Below are 19,963 nucleotides of genomic sequence, written 5' to 3' on the forward strand. Positions count from 1 at the left end.
GCTGTCGAGCGTGTCGATGCCTCCACCCCAGCTACCCACCTAGTGCTAAGCTAGTGCAGCTAGCTGGGTAGCCGAACACCTGCTCGGCTGCCTTAGGGGAACCTCCGGTGTTTGGCCTCTGGCATGAGTGGGAGGGGAGAGCAAAGCTGTGTGTGTCCTCTCTAGTCCGTCCCTCCTTCCTGTGAGGAGGCGCCTCTTCTGCTGTGACAGCTCGACACATCACTGTCACCATGTTTCAAAGCTGTTGGTGTCTCCAAACATGACGAGGCTAAGATGCGGAGACAGTAAACATGACAAGACAATCCTAAACTAAGGTTCTGGGCGGAATAGTGTCCCCAGGACCAGTCCCAGGGTCCTGCGCCTTCCCCGAGGAGGGACAGATGGGTAACAGGACCGCATCCGGGAGCGAGGGAGCACACTGCAAGCCTGGAACTGAGCGCTTAGGTGTGGATGGGCCTAGAAAAAGGCTTGAGAAGAGGGGCGCTGGGGATGGCATAGGGCCTGTCACAGCCCCACCTCCCTTCCCATCCCGAAACAGCTGTTTTCCCTGAGTGAAGTTCACTGTAATGGCGCCCTTCCCACAGCTGGTTCCCACTGCTCCCGGCCACGTGGGAGTCCGCGGACACTGTGGCCAGGTGCGGAGTTTCTGGGTTCTCTTCCCTGCAAGCTGTGACCAGCGTGCCTGTTGTGTGACTTCTCTGAGGAGATGTGGGCAAACGCCTGTTCACCCCAGATTGGGCACTAGTGGCAGACTAGAGAGCTATTTCCACTCAGGTCTTAGCCGAGGGAGCCATGGAGTTTGCCATGGTCACCTGCGGGCTCGTGGGTGATGGCTCACAAAAGCTGCTTCCCTGGGGCTCCCTCAGCTGGGTGAAGAGTCTCCCCTTCCAGCATTTGCTAGGGCTGATGTACACTTGGGGTGGGGCCTTGTGAACCTCCCAAGTTTCAAGAGGTCCCTCAGTCTTGTGGGTTTCATTTACCGCCTGAGTCTTAAAGAGCTTCCCTCCGTGAGGGGATGTTTCAGCCTCAGGAAATAGCTACGCCTCCCTCTCTTCCCAGGTATTTCATCTCCCACAAACCAAACAAGACGTGGCAGCAGGTGTTCTGGTTCGCCATCAGCATCGCCGTCAACAACGCCTACATCCTGTACAAAATGTCAGACGCCTACCACGTGAAGAGATACAGCCGCGCACAATTTGGAGAGAGACTCGTCAGGGAGTTGCTGGGCCTGGAGGACACATCACCAGCCCACTGAGACCGGGCTGGCCCAGGGGTGGCAGGAACAAGGAAGGAGCCTGTCCCCTGCCTGCCCACCAGAGGGCCCACGTGTGGTCAAAGGTCTGCTTTCCGTGCCACCCCTCTGAAGGGTGGCTCCCCGGAGCCTGATGCAGGTGACTGGCGGGGCTGTGACCTCGGAAGGTGCCAGCAATAGGACCCATGGACCATGCTCTGCTTTCACGGAGCTTGAAAAATTATGATGGGCTCACATGCGGACCAGGCAAGCTTACAAAATGGACTGCCCTGTGCCAGCACTCTGCACATAGGGGCGTGGGTTTCCAGCACTCCCCCCACATGATCAGCTCAGATGGCTCCATTGAAAGAAGAAACGCAATGTGGTGCCATTAAAACTCAGAGTCAATGGGACAGGATGGTTGCCACTTGCTGGCTATAAACAGGGTGTTCCGGTTACATCCTCCTCCTTTGTGGGGCTGGTGGCGGAGCAGGGCAGAGAGGAAACTGCGAAGGGGGCAGAGCAATGCTGTTTTTTTATTTTTCAATATATCTTCAGGTTATTTTCCTACTGTTGCTTAAGGTCTACCGTAAATGGGGCGTGTCCCCTCCTCTCCCACACCACACCCCCTCACAGTTCCCCGCATGATCACAGTTCTGTGTCTGGCCTGTGGTGGGACAGGAAGGGCCTCTGGCTTCCAGGACAAATGTGACTATAGCTACCAAGGCTGGGGAGGCTTCCCTTGGTCACCGTGTCATTGCTGGCAGAATTCCCTGTTTTGAGAACTATGTAGCATTGTGAAAACAAAATCCCCCAGTGCCCTTTCTCTGTGTGTGGTCTTCCCCCAGAAAGGTACAGCTGGCCTAGGAGGTCCTGGCTGGGGAACCACCTGGCGATCTGGCCTGGGCCTGGGGACTGGCCACAGCAGGGGCAGGCAGCAGCTGGCAGGAAGACGTGTGAGACCTCCCCAGGCCCTTCCTTCCAGAGGTTGACACGTCTCCTGGAGCCTTGGCCCCAAGGTTGGTCCACTCTCCCCACAGATGGAAAAGAAGAAATTTCTGCATCTTGTACCCCTTCCACCTGACCTCTCAGCCACTTCCTCAGACACAGAATGTCCTCAGCAGGGGCTTTGGGACACGCAGAGATGTGGCTGGCATTATGTCCTCCACGCCTTGTCACTCCCGTGTCCTCACTCTCCGTGGGCACCCACACTTGTGGGGGGACCTGCGATGCCACAGATCATAGGCCCAGTATTCAGATTGTGTTTAAGATGAGCCTTGCTGTACCCTTAATCGGATTGAAAGCACTTTTACCACATGGAGAAATATATTTTTAATTTCTGATGCTTTTCTACAAGGTCCACTCTTTCTGAGTTCAGGTGTTCCCAAAACTTAGGGAGATTAATGAAGGCCAATGACTTTTTCTTTTTCTGTCCAAACAAGAAAAATAAAAATAAAAATCTATTTAGATGTTGGCTTGTTAGTATGTGGCTTTGTTTCAAAGGGCAGAGTTAGAAAGCTACTCCTTTGAACTCACTTTCCCATTGTGTGGCTAGGTACGTGTGGGATGAGCTGTTTTTGGAACCTCGAACCATGGGACAGTTTATAAAAAGAATTAAGTTGGGAGTTGATGTGTGACTGTGAATGAATGGCAGTACTTCTGAGTGTAGTTGACCCCCCACCCATTATTTTTAGTCTTGGTTGCCTGAGGTCAACTGTGATCCAAAAAATACTAAATGGAAAGTTCCAGAAAGAAATAATCCATACGTTGTAAACTTTTATTATAGCACATTGCTAAAGTTGTTGTATTTTATTGTTAAATTCTTACTGTGCCTAATTAAACTTTATCACAAGAGTGTGAGTAAAAGAAAGAAATATGGTTTGTGATTCCGGCATCCATGGAGGGTCTTGGGTTCTCAGAAATATGTTCCTGGATGGACAGTGGCTGCACCCCCGAGGCTGTGGTGTGCACCTGAGGCCAGCAGGTGGCGATGTTCCACAGGGTGTTTGCTCCAGTCAACAGCTGACACCATCCCTGAGTGGAGGTGCTGTTTGGGGCTCTCTTGCCACCTGTTTTCTGTCAATGGTGGGAAGGTGGCAGCCGGCCAGTGTGTGGTCACAGCACTGCAGCCCGTGAGGCGTGTGTAAGTTGAAGAGCTTTTCATTTGTTTTCCATGAAGGTGAGAATGGCACATGATGTATGAGGTTAGAAAGCCTTAGTGCCTGGGCCTTGCTGTCTCTTGGTCTTCAAACAGACACTGGCTTTTCAGCAATGTGGCATCCCTGGTGGCCAGGGAGAGGCCCCCATCTCAGCTTCCTGCCACCCAGACAAAAGGCTGCTCCGCTAGATGACAAGGACAATGTTTGGTTGGCTCACATTGCGACGGTCCTAGCGCGTGGGGAGTGTGGGTGGCTGTCTCTTCTGCCTTGGGTTGGGGGGTGTGGCTGTCTGTCTGTCTCTTCTGCTTTGGGTTAAGGCAGACGTTCTTGACTAGAGGACATGGAAGAACAAAGCTGCCGATGTGCCAGTAAGTAGAGCCTGAGAGCTGAGGAGGCCAAGATGCCGGGGTCGTCCTCAGGGGACACTGATAACACTGACAGCCCAGCCTCCTTCCACCAGACTCTCTCCTCCTGGTTCTGTCGCCTCCCGCAGTGCCGTAGACAGATGAGGGTGTCTTCAGATCACCAAGGATCCATGTCCCGGTGGCCCAGGATGTGACTCTCACGAGAAGTCCCAAATCCTTCCTGCGTATCCCACAAGCCACCTCTTCCCCAGGAATTGGCCTGGCAGAATACATGGGGCTGGTGACACCTCCACATCCCATGGCCAGTGAGGCCTCTCGCCACTTAAACATGTTCCCCTGGGGATTTCCTTGTTACCAGGCACAGAAATGAAAGAGCCTTGAGCTCCAGACGCTCGTGTGAAGTGAAGTCGCAGGGTCCCTCCACCTGAGCCGTTCATTCTGCTGCCCGGTCAGTGTGTGGTCACAGCAGCAGCCGCAGTGAATTCAGCTCGGATCATAAACAGCTACATATTTGCTCCTTTCCTTTCCAGATTTAATATTTGGCTGACAAGAGCCTCCGATGGGGACCTTGTCCTCTGTGGCCATTGGGTCATCTTTGAAGGCTTGGGTGGGTCATTCAAGGCAAAGCCTCTCTGGCTGCCGACTAACCAGGGAGGCCACCACGATGGAATGACCTGGGTGCAGGACTCGAGATGAACACTCCCCCGACACAAGGCCCAAAGGTTCTGACCCCGTCATCTGTGCCAGTCCACAGGCGTCAGCACCTGACAGTGTGCGTACGGGACAGGGTATGGGAGCAGTCACCACAAGGGTGGCACCATGGTCACTTCCTGTGCGGCAGGTGGGACAGACCCCACTGTCTGCGGGATCATCGAGGGTGCAGGTCATGTTCTGTCAGTGTGTGGCCTGCTATGGGTTAACACAAATAGCTGGTTGACCGTGAACAGGTCCTATGTATACATAAAGGCCAACTGTGTACACACAGGTCAGAAAGTCATTAAGGCAGTAAAATATTAGGGTTTTTTTTAACTCTTAAGTTTCCATTTATTTATTTACAAATTTCATAGACCACAAGCTAACTCAAGATATCCAGTCGTGATTGTTTCTTCAACAGAGTTGTCTTAAATCCCAAAACTCGAAGACGCAGTCACATACGTTTTGTTTCCCACTCTGCTGGTTTCCCCTGGGGTGAGAGGCCGTGGGGAGAATGCCCACGCAGGGCACCAAGTTTCCTGGTGAGTGCAGCGGCTGTTCCAGTCTGAGTATAAAATGTCCCTGGGAACGGATGCATTGACGGCTGCTCCCCAGGAGGTGGCGCTATTGGGAGGTGCCCGAACCATGAAGACACTAAACTGAGCCAGGACTTAGGCTGTTGATAGGTTCACAGCTGAGTGAGCTAAGGGGCAGTGGGCCTGGTTAGAGGAAGTGGTCGCTGAGGGCTTGCCTTGAAACGCTGTGCCCTGTTCCTGGCCCCTTTAGCCCTTCTCCCACTGCCTCCTGGCCATCATAGTGAACATCTTAGTATTTCTGCTGTGCCACAGGCCTGAAAGCAGTGGACACAAAAGCCCCAGAAGCCTCTCTGCCTTTAGGTGGGCTTCTCAAGTATTTAGTTGCAAAAATCAGAAACTGGCCAATGTATCTGGGACTAGGCCAAGCTTAGGAACCCCACCCATGGCTGTGGGCGATGAAGAAAGGGCAGGGCAGGGACCCTTGCTGTCCATCCCGCCTGATGTCCTGTAGTTTCCTTGGCTCCACTTCCCACCGCCCTTTATGCATAGACTGTTCTACGCAGGAGCAGCACCCCCACCACCCACCCGCTGGCCTTGCACCCTCTGCCTCTCCGGAAGCTTGGAGCTGGGTGAATATCAGTCAGAAGTGCAGAGACCAAAAGTTGGTGTGTGAGCAGAGGAGACACAGGAGGGAGGTCCGTGCAAAGGGCTGCGCCCAGTGTCAGGGCTCCTGAGGGACTTGGCCAGCAGCCTTTCTAGAGACCTGGGGAATTATGTAATAGCCTTTCTGGGGAGAAATCCTGCTTACAAAGTCTGCCCAGGGGAGTCCTTCCTGGCCGGAGTTTGAATAAATGAAAGGAATGTGGCTTTGGCCTTGCTGGACAATTCTAGAAGGTTGCTGTTAACGATGGATAATGAAAATGATTTTTATACTTTATTACAAGAGAAGATAAATATTTTAAGGCGGCTGGAGAGATGGCTTCACGGTTAAGAGCTCTCGCTGCTGTTGGTGAGGGCCTGGGCTTGGTTCCCAGCACTCACCATCTGTGACTCCAGTTCCAGGGGATCCGACACTTTCTATGAACCTCTGTCGGCACCCGGCACGCATGTGGTACACATACACACATGCAGGGAAATTCCCCGTGCCTCTTGCACACACACCTAAAAAGGGTTCTGAGCAGCACATGTCTTCCAACATAAAATAGGACATGAAAATATTTAATAATTCTGTGTGTGTGTGTGTGTGTGTGTGTGTGTGTGTGTGTGTGCTTGTTTGTGCCAGTGTGCCAGTGTGCCAGTACACACTGGGGCCAGAAGACATTGATCCCTCTCCCCTGGTGATAGAATTACAAGTAGTTGTGAGCAGCTCAGTGCGGTGCTGGGAACTGAACTCTGGTTCCCCGCAAGAGCAGGAGGTGCTCTTAACCACTGAGCAATCTCTCGAGTTCCAGCAATAAATATTTATGCAGCACACTGTAACAATGCTTGAGGGTTTGTTTTGTTTTGTTTTGTTTTGTTTTGTTTTAGACTGGCCAAGACAGTTTTTTAAACACCTTTTAAATGTCTCAGTGATTTCAAATCAACCTCCCAGTAAGGACAGAATTTACCTTCACTTCTTCCTGTGTGCCCTGACACGGTAACGTTTGTAAATTAAACGGCGATTTTTCTCTCCAGCTCCTGCTTTCACTCTCTTCTCTCTCTAGTCCTGCTCACGTCCCTGCTCACGTCCCTGCTCACGTCCCTGCTCACTTCCTCTTTTGCTCTCCCCACCTTTACTATCCTTCCCAGAATTCCTCTGGTTGAAGGAGAGTTAGAGGGACGTGGGTGGACGAAGGAAGGGAAGTGGGGCTTCCTGAATTGGCAGCCTCTTCCTCCCAGAAGACGTTGCGAGGCGTGGGAGGCGGCTACCTAATAAGGACCAATAGGGGCAAGAAGAAGACCAGGGGTTTTATAAAATACCCAGGTTGGTGTGGGCTCCGGTGAGGCTCCTCCTGGCCTGAAGGAGCGCAGCTGTTACATTTCTTTTTCTTTCTTCATGGTTTGGTCTTGAGTCTTTTCCGGCTGTTCGGTTCTTTTTCCATCCCAGAGAATGAGTTCAGTGACCCCACCCCCACCCCACGAATGACCATCAGTGCCCCCAACATATTTCCTGGCTTCTGTTCAGATGTGAGACGTCTGCTTAAGGCTGTACACCTGACTAAAACTCAAGATGGACTCGGAAGTGGCCATGACAATCTGGTAAGGGCTCCTTCTGAGCAAGGGGACAGCCCCACCACGGGCATGCTCGAACCCAGTCAGGCCACCTCCGCTGTAAGGAGAGTAAGGGAGCGGGCTCCAACCAGGCACTTTGACTTCATATGGATGGATGGGGGTGGCTGGCGGGCCTACTTCTCCTGAGGGAACCTAGGAGGGAGTGCGGCTTATGCCAGGACTCCTAGGTCAAGAGATACTGCAAACCGGACCTCAGGGAACTGACTGTCTTCCCAAGGAGGAAGGGAGGGAGAGGGCAGACTCCCCACCTGATGCCCTGCGAAGGGGCCGTGGGAACACCACCCCTTTGTTCAACTGCTTCCCTGCCTACACTGCGCTGCTGGGTCCTTGAGCTGCAAATAGCAAAGTGTGGGCACCTGAGGCCGACAAGGAAGCCGGGCTCAGTTTTCTCTTGAGACTCTAGCACGCAGGCAAAACTCAAGGCAGGCTTAAAGTTTACTGATGTAGAGGAAAGAAGAAAAACAGTGATAACAAAGCAGGGAGCCTGTTCTACGCTCAGGGTGGGGAGGGCCTGGGGCTCGGATGCACGAGGTTCCCAGTGCGCAAGCGCAGAGCAGCTGGCGCGTGTTGAAGCTTTGTGGGGGGGGCGGGGGGGGATGGATGGGGGTTGCTACCTCTGAGAGGCTCTAGCTGTCCAGAACGCACACGGATCCTGCTGGAGCTGCAGGGCAAATGCCTCCTCCACACATACGCCCGTCCCTTAGCCTAGGCTCCTCAGCACCCCCGTCCCTGTTGTATATGCAGTACTCTGCGAGCCTTGAAAAAAAAACCGGAAGTCTCTGGGGTCCCCAAGCTCATGGGGCAGGGTGTGTGGCTATGGGGCACAGTCAGTCCACACAGCTAAAGGAGACGTCAAGAGTTTTCCCAGACTCGCCCCCAAAGCACTAAACTGGCTACACCTTGGCAGCTCATATGAATTTGCAGCAGCCCAGGGCCAGGTGCTCCAGACAAGCTGCTGCTGTGACAGGTGGAGACCAGGAAGGGTCAGCCTGCTTGAGTGGGAGGCTGGAAGTGGGGCCTGCGCCGGGTCTCAGTGTCGGCTCCTTCTGCCTGGCGTCGAGCCTGTTTGTCTCCGAACGAGGTAGAATATTCCTTCCCTCCTAGCTGCCTGTTTTTCCTCTGTCCTCCCATGCCCTGGGTACCCCTCCTGTCCCGTCTCGGATTTACTTCTCAGTTGCTATATAAGAGAATTGGGCGGAGCATTCAGTGCTCTCCAGATGACAGGTGCCTGTGGCAAATCCCTCACGCTGCGCCCAGATTATAAATGTGAGAGCAGGGGTCAAAGGGAGCGCTGACTCTGGGTTTTATGTGGTGGTGGGTGTCGTGAGAGTAGGAGTTCATTAAGGTCACAGGATATTACAGATCCACATCTGCAAGAGTAAGTAGTCCGAACAGGTGCCCGTGCCCACGCCCACAAAGGACACTCTGACGAGGGAGACAAAGACTGGAAGATGCTTCACTGTATCTCGTGTCTTCTAGGTGGGTAGTCTAGGGCAGCTGCCCCAGATGTGTCCTTACACACTGGGGTCTCTATAATACGTGGGCCTCCGGAAGGAACACCTGATATTTTTATGCACATGAGCCTGGCCTGGGGGTTAAGAAAATTGGCCTTTGGTGGGACATATCAGAGCAGGTAACAAACCAACAGGATAGAAAGCCTCCACAGCTGGGCGCCCAGCCTGGAGTGGGCTCAGAGCTAAACGGACTCGTTGCTGGCCAGTGAGGCTTAACAGAATTGCGGGCCCATGTGTTTCCTGCGCTTTTCTTTCCTGGCCGAGTGATGTCAATCAAGGAAGCGCCTTCGTGAGCGCCCCCAGAGGCAGCAAAGGGGTGCCAGGGGCACTGAGCTGTCGGGATAGCAGAGCATCATTAGGAGTCGTTTCTTTTCTTTTCCAGTCGTGTTCTACCCTAGGTCTCTGTCCCTCCGGCGTCCTGTGCCTGGCCGTCCAGGCAGTATCAGGTATGATAGGATGCCTCAAATTAGACCAGTCCTTGGCTGGCCACTCTGCAATGTCTGTGTATCCATTATTGCAGCACATCGTGCAAGCAGGACACATTGTGAGTGTGGGTCAAAGAGCTTGTGGCAGGGTTGGTGTCTCAGTCCCACCACCGGGAGCCTTGCCTGGTTACAGAGGATGATCAGTGCAGGCTACAGAAGATGGTCAGTGCAGGCTACAGAAGATGGCCAGTGCAGGTTACAGAAGATGGTCAGTGCAGGTTACAGAAGATGGTCAGTGCAGGTTACAGAGGATGGCCAGTGCAGGTTATAGAAGATGGTCAGTGCAGGTTACAGAAGATGGTCAGTGCAGGCTACAGAGGATGGCCAGTGCAGGTTACAGAGGGTGGCCAGTGCAGGCTACAGAAGATGGTCAGTGCAGGCTACAGAAGATGGTCAGTGCAGGTTACAGAAGATGGTCAGTGCAGGCTACAGAGGATGGTCAGTGCAGGCTACAGAAGATGGTCAGTGCAGGCTACAGAGGATGGCCAGTGCAGGTTACAGAGGGTGGCCAGTGCAGGTTACAGAAGATGGTCAGTGCAGGCTACAGAAGATGGTCAGTGCAGGTTACAGAAGATGGTCAGTGCAGGCTACAGAGGATGGTCAGTGCAGGCTACAGAAGATGGTCAGTGCAGGTTAGAGAGGATGGCCAGTGCAGGTTACAGAAGATGGTCAGTGCAGGCTACAGAGGATGATCAGTGCAGGCTACAGAAGATGGTCAGTGCAGGTTACAGAAGATGGTCAGTGCAGGCTACAGAGGATGGTCAGTGCAGGCTACAGAGGATGGCCAGTGCAGGTTACAGAGGGTGGCCAGTGCAGGTTACAGGAGATGGCCAGTGCAGGCTACAGAAGATGGTCAGTGCAGGCTACAGAGGATGGCCAGTACAGGTTACAGAAGATGGCCAGTGCAGGTTACAGAAGATGGTCAGTGCAGGTTACAGAAGATGGTCAGTGCAGGCTACAGAAGATGGTCAGTGCAGGTTACAGAGGATGGCCAGTGCAGGTTACAGAAAATGGTCAGTGCAGGCTACAGAGGATGATCAGTGCAGGCTACAGAAGATGGTCAGTGCAGGTTACAGAAGATGGTCAGTGCAGGCTACAGAGGATGGTCAGTGCAGGTTACAGAGGATGGCCAGTGCAGGTTACAGAGGGTGGCCAGTGCAGGCTACAGAAGATGGCCAGTGCAGGTTACAGAGGATGGCCAGTGCAGGTTACAGAAGATGGCCAGTGCAGGCTACAGAAGATGGTCAGTGCAGGCTACAGAAGATGGCCAGTGCAGGCTACAGAAGATGGTCAGTGCAGGCTACAGATTATGGCCAGTGCAGGTTACAGAAGATGGTCAGTGCAGGCCACAGAGGATGATCAGTGCAGGCTACAGAGGATGGCCAGTGCAGGCTACAGAGGATGGCCAGTGCAGGCTACAGAAGATGGTCAGTGCAGGTTACAGAGGATGGCCAGTGCAGGTTACAGAAGATGGTCAGTGCAGGCCACAGAGGATGATCAGTGCAGGCTACAGAAGATGGTCAGTGCAGGTTACAGAAGATGGTCAGTGCAGGCTACAGAGGATGGTCAGTGCAGGCTACAGAGGATGGCCAGTGCAGGTTACAGAGGGTGGCCAGTGCAGGCTACAGAAATGGCCAGTGCAGGTTACAGAAGATGGTCAGTGCAGGCTACAGAAGATGGCCAGTGCAGGCTACAGAAGATGGTCAGTGCAGGCTACAGATTATGGCCAGTGCAGGTTACAGAAGATGGCCAGTGCAGGCTACAGAGGATGGCCAGTGCAGGTTACAGAAGATGGCCAGTGCAGGTTACAGAAGATGGTCAGTGCAGGTTACAGAACATGGTCAGTGCAGGCTACAGAAGATGGTCAGTGCAGGTTACAGAAGATGGCCAGTGCAGGTTACAGAAGATGGTCAGTGCAGGCTACAGAAGATGGCCAGTGCAGGTTACAGAGGATGGCCAGTGCAGGTTACAGAAGATGGTCAGTGCAGGCTACAGAAGATGGTCAGTGCAGGTTACAGAAGATGGTCAGTGCAGGCTACAGAGGATGGTCAGTGCAGGCTACAGAAGATGGTCAGTGCAGGTTACAGAAGATGGTCAGTGCAGGCTACAGAGGATGGTCAGTGCAGGCTACAGAAGATGGTCAGTGCAGGTTACAGAGGATGGCCAGTGCAGGTTACAGAGGGTGGCCAGTGCAGGCTACAGAAGATGGCCAGTGCAGGTTACAGAGGATGGCCAGTGCAGGTTACAGAAGATGGCCAGTGCAGGTTACAGAAGATGGTCAGTGCAGGCTACAGAAGATGGCCAGTGCAGGCTACAGAAGATGGTCAGTGCAGGCTACAGATTATGGCCAGTGCAGGTTACAGAAGATGGCCAGTGCAGGCTACAGAGGATGGCCAGTGCAGGTTACAGAAGATGGCCAGTGCAGGTTACAGAAGATGGTCAGTGCAGGTTACAGAAGATGGTCAGTGCAGGTTACAGAAGATGGCCAGTGCAGGCTACAGAAGATGGCCAGTGCAGATTACAGAAGATGGCCAGTGCAGGTTACAGAAGATGGTCAGTGCAGGTTACAGAAGATGGCCAGTGCAGATTACAGAAGATGGCCAGTGCAGGCTACAGAAGATGGCCAGTGCAGATTACAGAAGATGGCCAGTGCAGGTTACAGAAGATGGCCAGTGCAGGTTACAGAAGATGGCCAGTGCAGATTACAGAAGATAGTCAGTGCAGGCTACAGAAGATGGCCAGTGCAGATTACAGAAGATGGCCAGTGCAGATTACAGAAGATGGCCAGTGCAGATTACAGAAGATGGCCAGTGCAGATTACAGAAGATGGCCAGTGCAGGTTACAGAAGATGGCCAGTGCAGGTTACAGAAGATGGCCAGTGCAGGTTACAGAAGATGGCCAGTGCAGGTTACAGAAGATGGTCAGTGCAGGCTACAGAAGATGGTCAGTGCAGGCTACAGAAGATGGCCAGTGGAGGCTACAGAAGATGGCCAGTGGAGGCTACAGATTATGGCCAGTGCAGGCTACAGAAGATGGTCAGTGCAGGTTACAGAAGATGGTCAGTGCAGGCTACAGAGGATGGTCAGTGCAGGCTACAGAGGATGGCCAGTGCAGGTTACAGAGGGTGGCCAGTGCGGGCTACAGAAGATGGCCAGTGCAGGTTACAGAAGATGGTCAGTGCAGGCTACAGAAGATGGCCAGTGCAGGCTACAGAAGATGGTCAGTGCAGGCTACAGATTATGGCCAGTGCAGGTTACAGAAGATGGCCAGTGCAGGCTACAGAGGATGGCCAGTGCAGGTTACAGAAGATGGCCAGTGCAGGTTACAGAAGATGGTCAGTGCAGGTTACAGAAGATGGTCAGTGCAGGCTACAGAAGATGGTCAGTGCAGGTTACAGAGGATGGCCAGTGCAGGTTACAGAGGGTGGCCAGTGCAGGCTACAGAAGATGGCCAGTGCAGGTTACAGAAGATGGTCAGTGCAGGCTACAGAAGATGGCCAGTGCAGGCTACAGAAGATGGTCAGTGCAGGCTACAGATTATGGCCAGTGCAGGTTACAGAAGATGGCCAGTGCAGGCTACAGAGGATGGCCAGTGCAGGTTACAGAAGATGGCCAGTGCAGGTTACAGAAGATGGTCAGTGCAGGCTACAGAAGATGGTCAGTGCAGGTTACAGAGGATGGCCAGTGCAGGTTACAGAAGATGGTCAGTGCAGGCTACAGAGGATGATCAGTGCAGGCTACAGAAGATGGTCAGTGCAGGTTACAGAAAATGGTCAGTGCAGGCTACAGAGGATGGTCAGTGCAGGTTACAGAGGATGGCCAGTGCAGGTTACAGAGGGTGGCCAGTGCAGGCTACAGAAGATGGCCAGTGCAGGTTACAGAGGATGGCCAGTGCAGGTTACAGAAGATGGCCAGTGCAGGCTACAGAAGATGGTCAGTGCAGGCTACAGAAGATGGCCAGTGCAGGCTACAGAAGATGGTCAGTGCAGGCTACAGATTATGGCCAGTGCAGGTTACAGAAGATGGCCAGTGCAGGCTACAGAGGATGGCCAGTGCAGGCTACAGAGGATGGCCAGTGCAGGTTACAGAAGATGGTCAGTGCAGGTTACAGAAGATGGCCAGTGCAGATTACAGAAGATGGCCAGTGCAGGCTACAGAGGATGGCCAGTGCAGATCACAGAAGATGGCCAGTGCAGGTTACAGAAGATGGCCAGTGCAGGTTACAGAAGATGGCCAGTGCAGATTACAGAAGATGGCCAGTGCAGATTACAGAAGATAGTCAGTGCAGGCTACAGAAGATGGCCAGTGCAGATTACAGAAGATGGCCAGTGCAGAATACAGAAGATGGCCAGTGCAGATTACAGAAGATGGCCAGTGGAGGCTACAGAGTATGGCCAGTGCAAGCTCCATATTCTCCATTACTGGGAGTCCTCTCTAGGGTCACCCTCATAGTTTTCAGGGAGTTCCCACTGCACTGGGTTTCCGCATGCTCCCTCAAATGCCCAGTTCCAATACTCTCTTTCTACATCTCTTCCCCATCCTTTCCCCGTCACCTGATCCCTCCTGTTCCCGCAGAATCTATTCAGTTTCCTCTTCCCAGGGAGATCCAGGTGTCCCCGCTACAGCCCTCCTGGTTGTTTAAGCCTCTCTGGGTCTGTGGAGTGTAGCGTGCTTAACATTCACTTTACAGCTAATATCGACGTATACGTGAGCACATACCATGTGTGTCTTTCTGGGTCTGGGTTATCTCACTCAGGGTGATGTTTTCTGGTTCCATCCATTTGCCTGCACATTTCATGATGCCATTGTTTCTAGCAGCTGGGTCCACATTTTCTTTATCCATTCTTCCGTTGAGGGACGTCTAGGTTGTTTCCAGTGTCTGGCTATTATGAAGAAAGAACTCTATGAACATAGTTGAGCAAGTGTCCTTGTGGTATGGTGGAGCGTCCTTTGGGTGTATGCCCAGGAGTGGTACAGCTGGGTCCTGAGGTAGCTGCACTCCATTTCTTTTGAGGAACTGCCATATAGGTTTCCATAGTAACTGTACAAGTTTGCACTCCCACCAGCAAGGGAAGGGTTTTATTGATCTTAGCCGTTCTGGCAGGTATAAGATGGAATCTCAAACTAGTTTTGATTTGTGTCCCCCTGCTGGCTAAGGATGTTGAACATTTCTTTAAGTGTTTCTCAGCCATTTTGAGATTCCTCTGTTGAAAATTCTGTTTAGCTCTGTACCCAATTTTTCATCAGATTGTTTTGCTGATGTCTAGTTTCTCAGGTTTTTCATATACTTTGGATATTAGCCGTCTGTGGAATGAAGGGTTGGTGAAAATCGTCCCATTCTGTAGGCTGCCGCTTTGTCCTGCTGATGGCGACCTTCACCTTAGGTGTTTGTCAGGCTCATGATGTTCCATTTGTAATTGTTGGTTTAGAGCCTGAGCTGCTGGGGTTCAGGAGGTTGTCTCCTGTGCCAGTGAGCTCGAGGCCCTTCCCCACTTTCTCCTTCATCAGGTTCGGTGTATCTGCTCTTACCTTGAGGTCTTTGATCTATTTGGACTTGAATTTTGTGTGGAGTGATAAATATGGATGGATTTGCAGTCTTCTACATGTCCTTTTCCCCTCCCGCTGTGTATTCCTGGCTTCTTTCTTTTGTTTATTTGGGGTTTTTTTTCTGCCTTCTTTATCAAAAAGCAGGTGTTTACAGGTGTGTGGATTTATGTCTGGGTCCTTGTTTTGATTCCATTGATGAATATGTCTTGAGTTTTATGCCAATACCATGCAGTTTTAATTACTATAACTCTGTAGGATAGTTTAAAACCAGAGATGGTGATACCTCTGAAAGTTCTATTACTGTTCAGAATAGTTTTAGCTATCCTAGGTTTTCTGTTTTTCCATGTGAAGTTGAGACCTTTCAAAGTCTATAAAGAATTGTGTAGGAATTTTGATAGGGATTTCATTGAATCTGTAGATTGCTTTTGGTGGGATGGTCAATTTTTACTATTTACTCCTACTGAGCCCTGAGTATGGAAGATCTTTCCATCTTCTGGTAGCTTCTTTAATTTCTTTCTTCAGATCTCTGATGTTTTTGTCGTGCAAAGTCTTTCACTCGCTTGGTTAGAGCTACTGTCCAGATATTTCATATTACTTGTGACTGTTGTGAAGGGCGCTGTTCCCTGATTTCCTTCTCAGTTTGTCATTTGTATAGAGGAGGGTATTGATAGTTGTTGTTGTTGATGATGATGATGATGATGATGATGATGATGATGATGATCTGGTATCCAGCCACTTTGCTGAAGGAGTTCCCAGGTAGAACTTTGAGGGTCAGTTATACGTATAATTGTATCATCTGCAAATAATGATACTATGACTTCTTCCTTTCTAATTTCCATCCCCTTAATCTCCTTCAGTTGCCTTAATTGCTCTAGACAGATGTTCACGTGCTACAGAGAGGTGAATAGACAGGGAGAGCATGGACCTTGTGGACTTTTCTCTCCATTTAGTTTGACGTTGGCTGTGGGCTTGCCGTAAGTTGCCTTTATCATGTTTAGGTGTGATCCTTGTAGCCCTGATCTCTCCAAGATTTTTATTATGAAGGAGTCTTGGATTTTGTCAAAGGCTTTTTTTTTTGGCATCTAATGAGAAGACTGTGTTTCTTTTTCTCTTGGTTTGTTTATATGGTGGATTACATTGACTGGTTTTCATATGTTGAACCAGCCCTGCATCTCTGAGAGGAAGCCTACTTTGTCATGGTGGATGATCTTTCTGATGTGTTCTTGGATTTGGTTTGTGAGTATTTTATTGAGTATTTTTTTTAATCTATGTTCATAAAGGAAATTGTTCTGAAATTGTCTATGTATGTAGAATCATTGTGTGGTTTGGGTATCAGGGTGACTATGGCCTCATAAAATGAATTTGGCAAAGTTCCTTCTGTTTCTATTTGTGAGATCATTTGAAGAGTATTGGCATTAACCCTTCTTAGAAATCTGGTAGAATTTGGCACCAAACCATTTGACCTACAGGCCAGTCTTACGGAGCATTTTCCCCACTGAGGTTCCTTTCTCTCAGGTGAGTTTAGCTTGTGTCAAGTTCACATAGCCCTACACAGGGCAGTCACCATGAGTCTGTTGGAGGAGGGTCTCTCCTCCTTAAACACTGGTAACGGCAGATACTTCTGTCGTCTAAACCTCCTTGATCTTGGGAGCTCACTGAACTCATCTATAACGTTATTGCCAGTGGTTTTGTTTTTTTTAACAGTTTGACACAAGATGGTCACTTGGGAAGAAGGACTCTTAATTAAGCAAATGCCTCCGTAAGATCTGTCAGCAGGCAGTCTGTGCAGTGTGACTTAGTGACTGACGAGGGAAGGCTTGCTCACTGAGGGGGCAGGGCTACCCCTCAGCAGGTGGACTTGGACAGTGTAAGCAAGCAAGCTGAGCAAAGCATGGGAGCAAGTCAACAAGCAGCCCTCCTCTGTGGCCTCTGCTTCAGGTCCTGTCTGCCTAGACTTCCTGCCCAGCTCCCTTCGTGATAGATCAGCCTGTGATCAGGATGAGCCAACTGAAATCAGCTCTTTCCTCACCAACTTGGTGGTGGTCATGGCGTTTACCACAGCACCAGAAAACCTAACTGACACAGCTTATATAGTTTAAAGGTTCTTACAGAATATAAAGAATATCGGGGGGGGGGGGGCTGGGGGGCTGGAGAGATGGCTCAGCGGTTAAGAGCACTGGCTGCTCTTCCAAAGGTCCTGAGTTCAATTCCCAGCAACCATATGGTGGCTCACAGCCATCTATAATGTGATCTGGTGCCTTCTTCTGGTTTACAGGCATACATGCAGGCAGAACACTGTATATATAACAAACAACCAAATAAATAAACCTAAAAAAAGAAAAAAAAACCAGAGGGTATTGCATTTTTCACGAAATCTTGTCAGTCCCTGTTTCTAATGTATAACCCAGTAGATTAGCCATCTGGACACTTGTAAGTGCAGGTGCTGTGTGGGTCCAGCCAGTTGTCATCAGATTCATAGCAAGTTTCCTGTCCAGTGTAAACCACTGGGTTCAGGTTTTTTTTTTTTAACTTTTTATTGATTCATTGTGAATTTCACATCATTCACCCCAGTCCTGCTCATATCCACCCTCCCCACCCCCCGCAACCTCCCCACCAAAAGACAGCAAACAAACAGAGAAAAAAAGGGGGAAATCTTGCTGCATCACAGTGTGTCCCACACGATGCCCTTTTGCCCAGACGGCTTTTCTACAAATGTTCATTGCAGAGGCCTTGGCCTGTTTCGAGGCCTCTGGCGTCTGCTACACCATCAGTACTGGGTCCTCCCTGGGACTCCTCTAGGATACCCTGTTGTTGCCCTGTGTCCTGGAGATTGTGCAGCTTTGGCTCTGGAGGACCCGCTCCTTCATGCACGGGGTAGATGTCAGGGTGTGCCAACCCAAAGCCCTGGATCTGGGCCTGGGTGGTGGCTGAGTTGGTCAGCCTGCCAACTCTCCCATGCTCATACTGTGCTGCCCAGGTGAGGTGTGGGACAGCTCTCCCGAGTGCTGCAGCAGGCGAGGGGTGGGGCCTGCACAGCCCTCAGACAGCGACATGGCCCCAGGCAGCAGCCTAGACCAGCGACGTAAGCATGACTTTATGTGTAACACCACCACCACCACCCCCAACCCCACTGCTGCTAACCACGAACCCAGACGTGGCCCTCCGTGGCAGCACAGGCCAGGACCTCACCATGGCCTCAGCTGTTCTTTGCTACCCTCCAGTCCAGTTCCACCTCGCTTCATTGTGCACACACACACAGTTCTGCTTTCTTTCTCTTCCATCTCTCCGCCACTAACTTGTTCATCTTAGTGGTGCCTGGGGCCTCTGGGTGTCTGAGGTCACCTCAGAAATGCTAGGCCCCACCCACGCAGCGAGGCACTGGATGGGAGTTGCCCCAGGCCCCTGAGTTCAGTTTTTTAAAATATTTATTTATTTATTACTATGTATACAGTGTTCTGGCTGCAAGTACACCTGCAGGCCAGAAGAGGGCAGCAGATCTCATTATAGATGGTTGTGAGCCACCATGTGGTTGCTGGGAATTGAACTCAGGACATTTGAAAGAACAGTCAGTGCTTTTAACCTCTGAGCCATCTTTCCAGCCCCCCTGAGTTCAGTTTTATAGAGAAACAAATGCCTTTATATATATATATAAAGTGTCCTGTGCTGTTTGAGCTCACAGAGGCGCTGGCTTTGGAGGTAGGAGGTAGGATTTGGCTCCCCGAGATCAGACTCAAGCATTTGCTATAAAATGTCTCCCAAAGTCCTCGTTGCTGAATCAGGCTGTCCCTGTGACTGTGACAGCAAGAAAGGCGGTGAGAGAAGGAGACAGTCCAAGGGGACGATACCCCGTCACCGCATGGTTTTGTCTGTGTGCCCTTGCTCTAAATAATGACACGGAGACTTTTATATTTATTAAAAGCTGCAGACGGTATAGCTGGGCAGATACTCAGCGATTCCAACGCGCCAGTGCTGGCCTGGCCCGTCTTTCCGTGTGGCCGGTTAACTGCCATCTTAGTCTCATTCTGGCACCTGCTTCTTCATCTGTGTCCCAGTGGCAACTCCTCTCTCTGGTCCTCAGCTGAGACCCTCTCACTGGGCTTGGAAGTCTCATCTTCCTCTCCTGCCCAGCTATTGGCTGTTCAGCTCTCTATCTGACCAATCAGAAGGTGACTGGAGGTGGAGAACAACGTTTACAAAATGCTAAGATGGGGGATGCTTCATAATAGCGACAACACCAGCCCGGGGCAGGGCAGGTGGTGGTAGCGCAGCCTTTAATCCCAGCACTTAGGAGGCAGAGGCAGGTGGATCACTGTGAGTTCGAGGACAGCCTGGTCTACAAAGCAAGTCTAGGACAGCCAAGGCTACACAGAGAGACCCTGTCTCAGAAAAACAACAACAACAACAAACCAAAACAAAACAAAACAAAACAAAATAATGACAACACCAACGTCTGGCCTGGAATCAGATCTCTGCTAGCGCAGATGTCTTTTGGATCACAGTACACAGAGGCATTGCTCCGGCAACACTCCGGGACATTAGGCTTATCAGAGTATGAGATGATATTTAGACAATTACTTCTCCGTGATGATTTTCTTCTTGGAAAGGAAAATGCTGCCCAGGTGTGGGATAGCATGACCTCAGCTCACTTCGATACTGTAGCATCCACTTGCCAGAGAGCATTGTAGCTGTTACTTATCTCATTGCCCTTTGGGCTCTGCTTCCCCTGCCCTTCCCGCTTCCGGGTTGGCCCTTGACTGTGGCTGGCAGATCCTGAGGGGAGGAAGCAAGAATGGCAGGAGGGGGCGGCGGTGATGGTGTGTGTGCAGAGGGACAGGAAACCTCAGGCGGCAGATGACCCTGCTAGAACAGGCTCTGGGACAGGGGCAGGCTCCATTGAGCAGCTTGTTTAATTAGGGGAGCAAAGGCTGTTTAAGCTTCTGGGGAGAGGGGAGAGGCTTTCAGGGTGAGGGTACATCGTTGGCTGGGGCTGAGGTGCTGGGAGTGCCGTATTTTGCATGAGGAGGAATTCCAGCTGCTTGCTGGGCATGGCCTTACAAGGGGGGAGAAAGTGTGACCTGTAACCTGGTCACCAGGCTAGGTGACCACTCAAGGGTGACAGAGGTGGGTGCCAAAAGGCTACGTACACTGAGACATGGAGGCCC

At 51.3% G+C, this 19,963-nt stretch overlaps 1 protein-coding gene across 1 annotated transcript in view; it reads left to right on the plus strand.

The window, feature by feature from the left end:
- Positions 1 to 3,105, plus strand: part of PGBD5 (piggyBac transposable element derived 5) — a 64,581-nt gene extending 61,476 nt beyond the window's left edge. Inside the window, exon 7 of the mRNA XM_084755962.1 lies at positions 1,060 to 3,105. Coding sequence (XP_084612088.1) covers positions 1,060 to 1,255 — 196 coding nt within the window. The 3' untranslated portion in view covers positions 1,256 to 3,105. The remainder of the gene's footprint in view (positions 1 to 1,059) is intronic.
- Positions 3,106 to 19,963: the final 16,858 nt, after the last annotated feature.

Source organism: Acomys minous, assembly GCF_964271855.1.
Source record: "Acomys minous genome assembly, chromosome: 14".
Taxonomy (NCBI): domain Eukaryota; kingdom Metazoa; phylum Chordata; class Mammalia; order Rodentia; family Muridae; genus Acomys; species Acomys minous.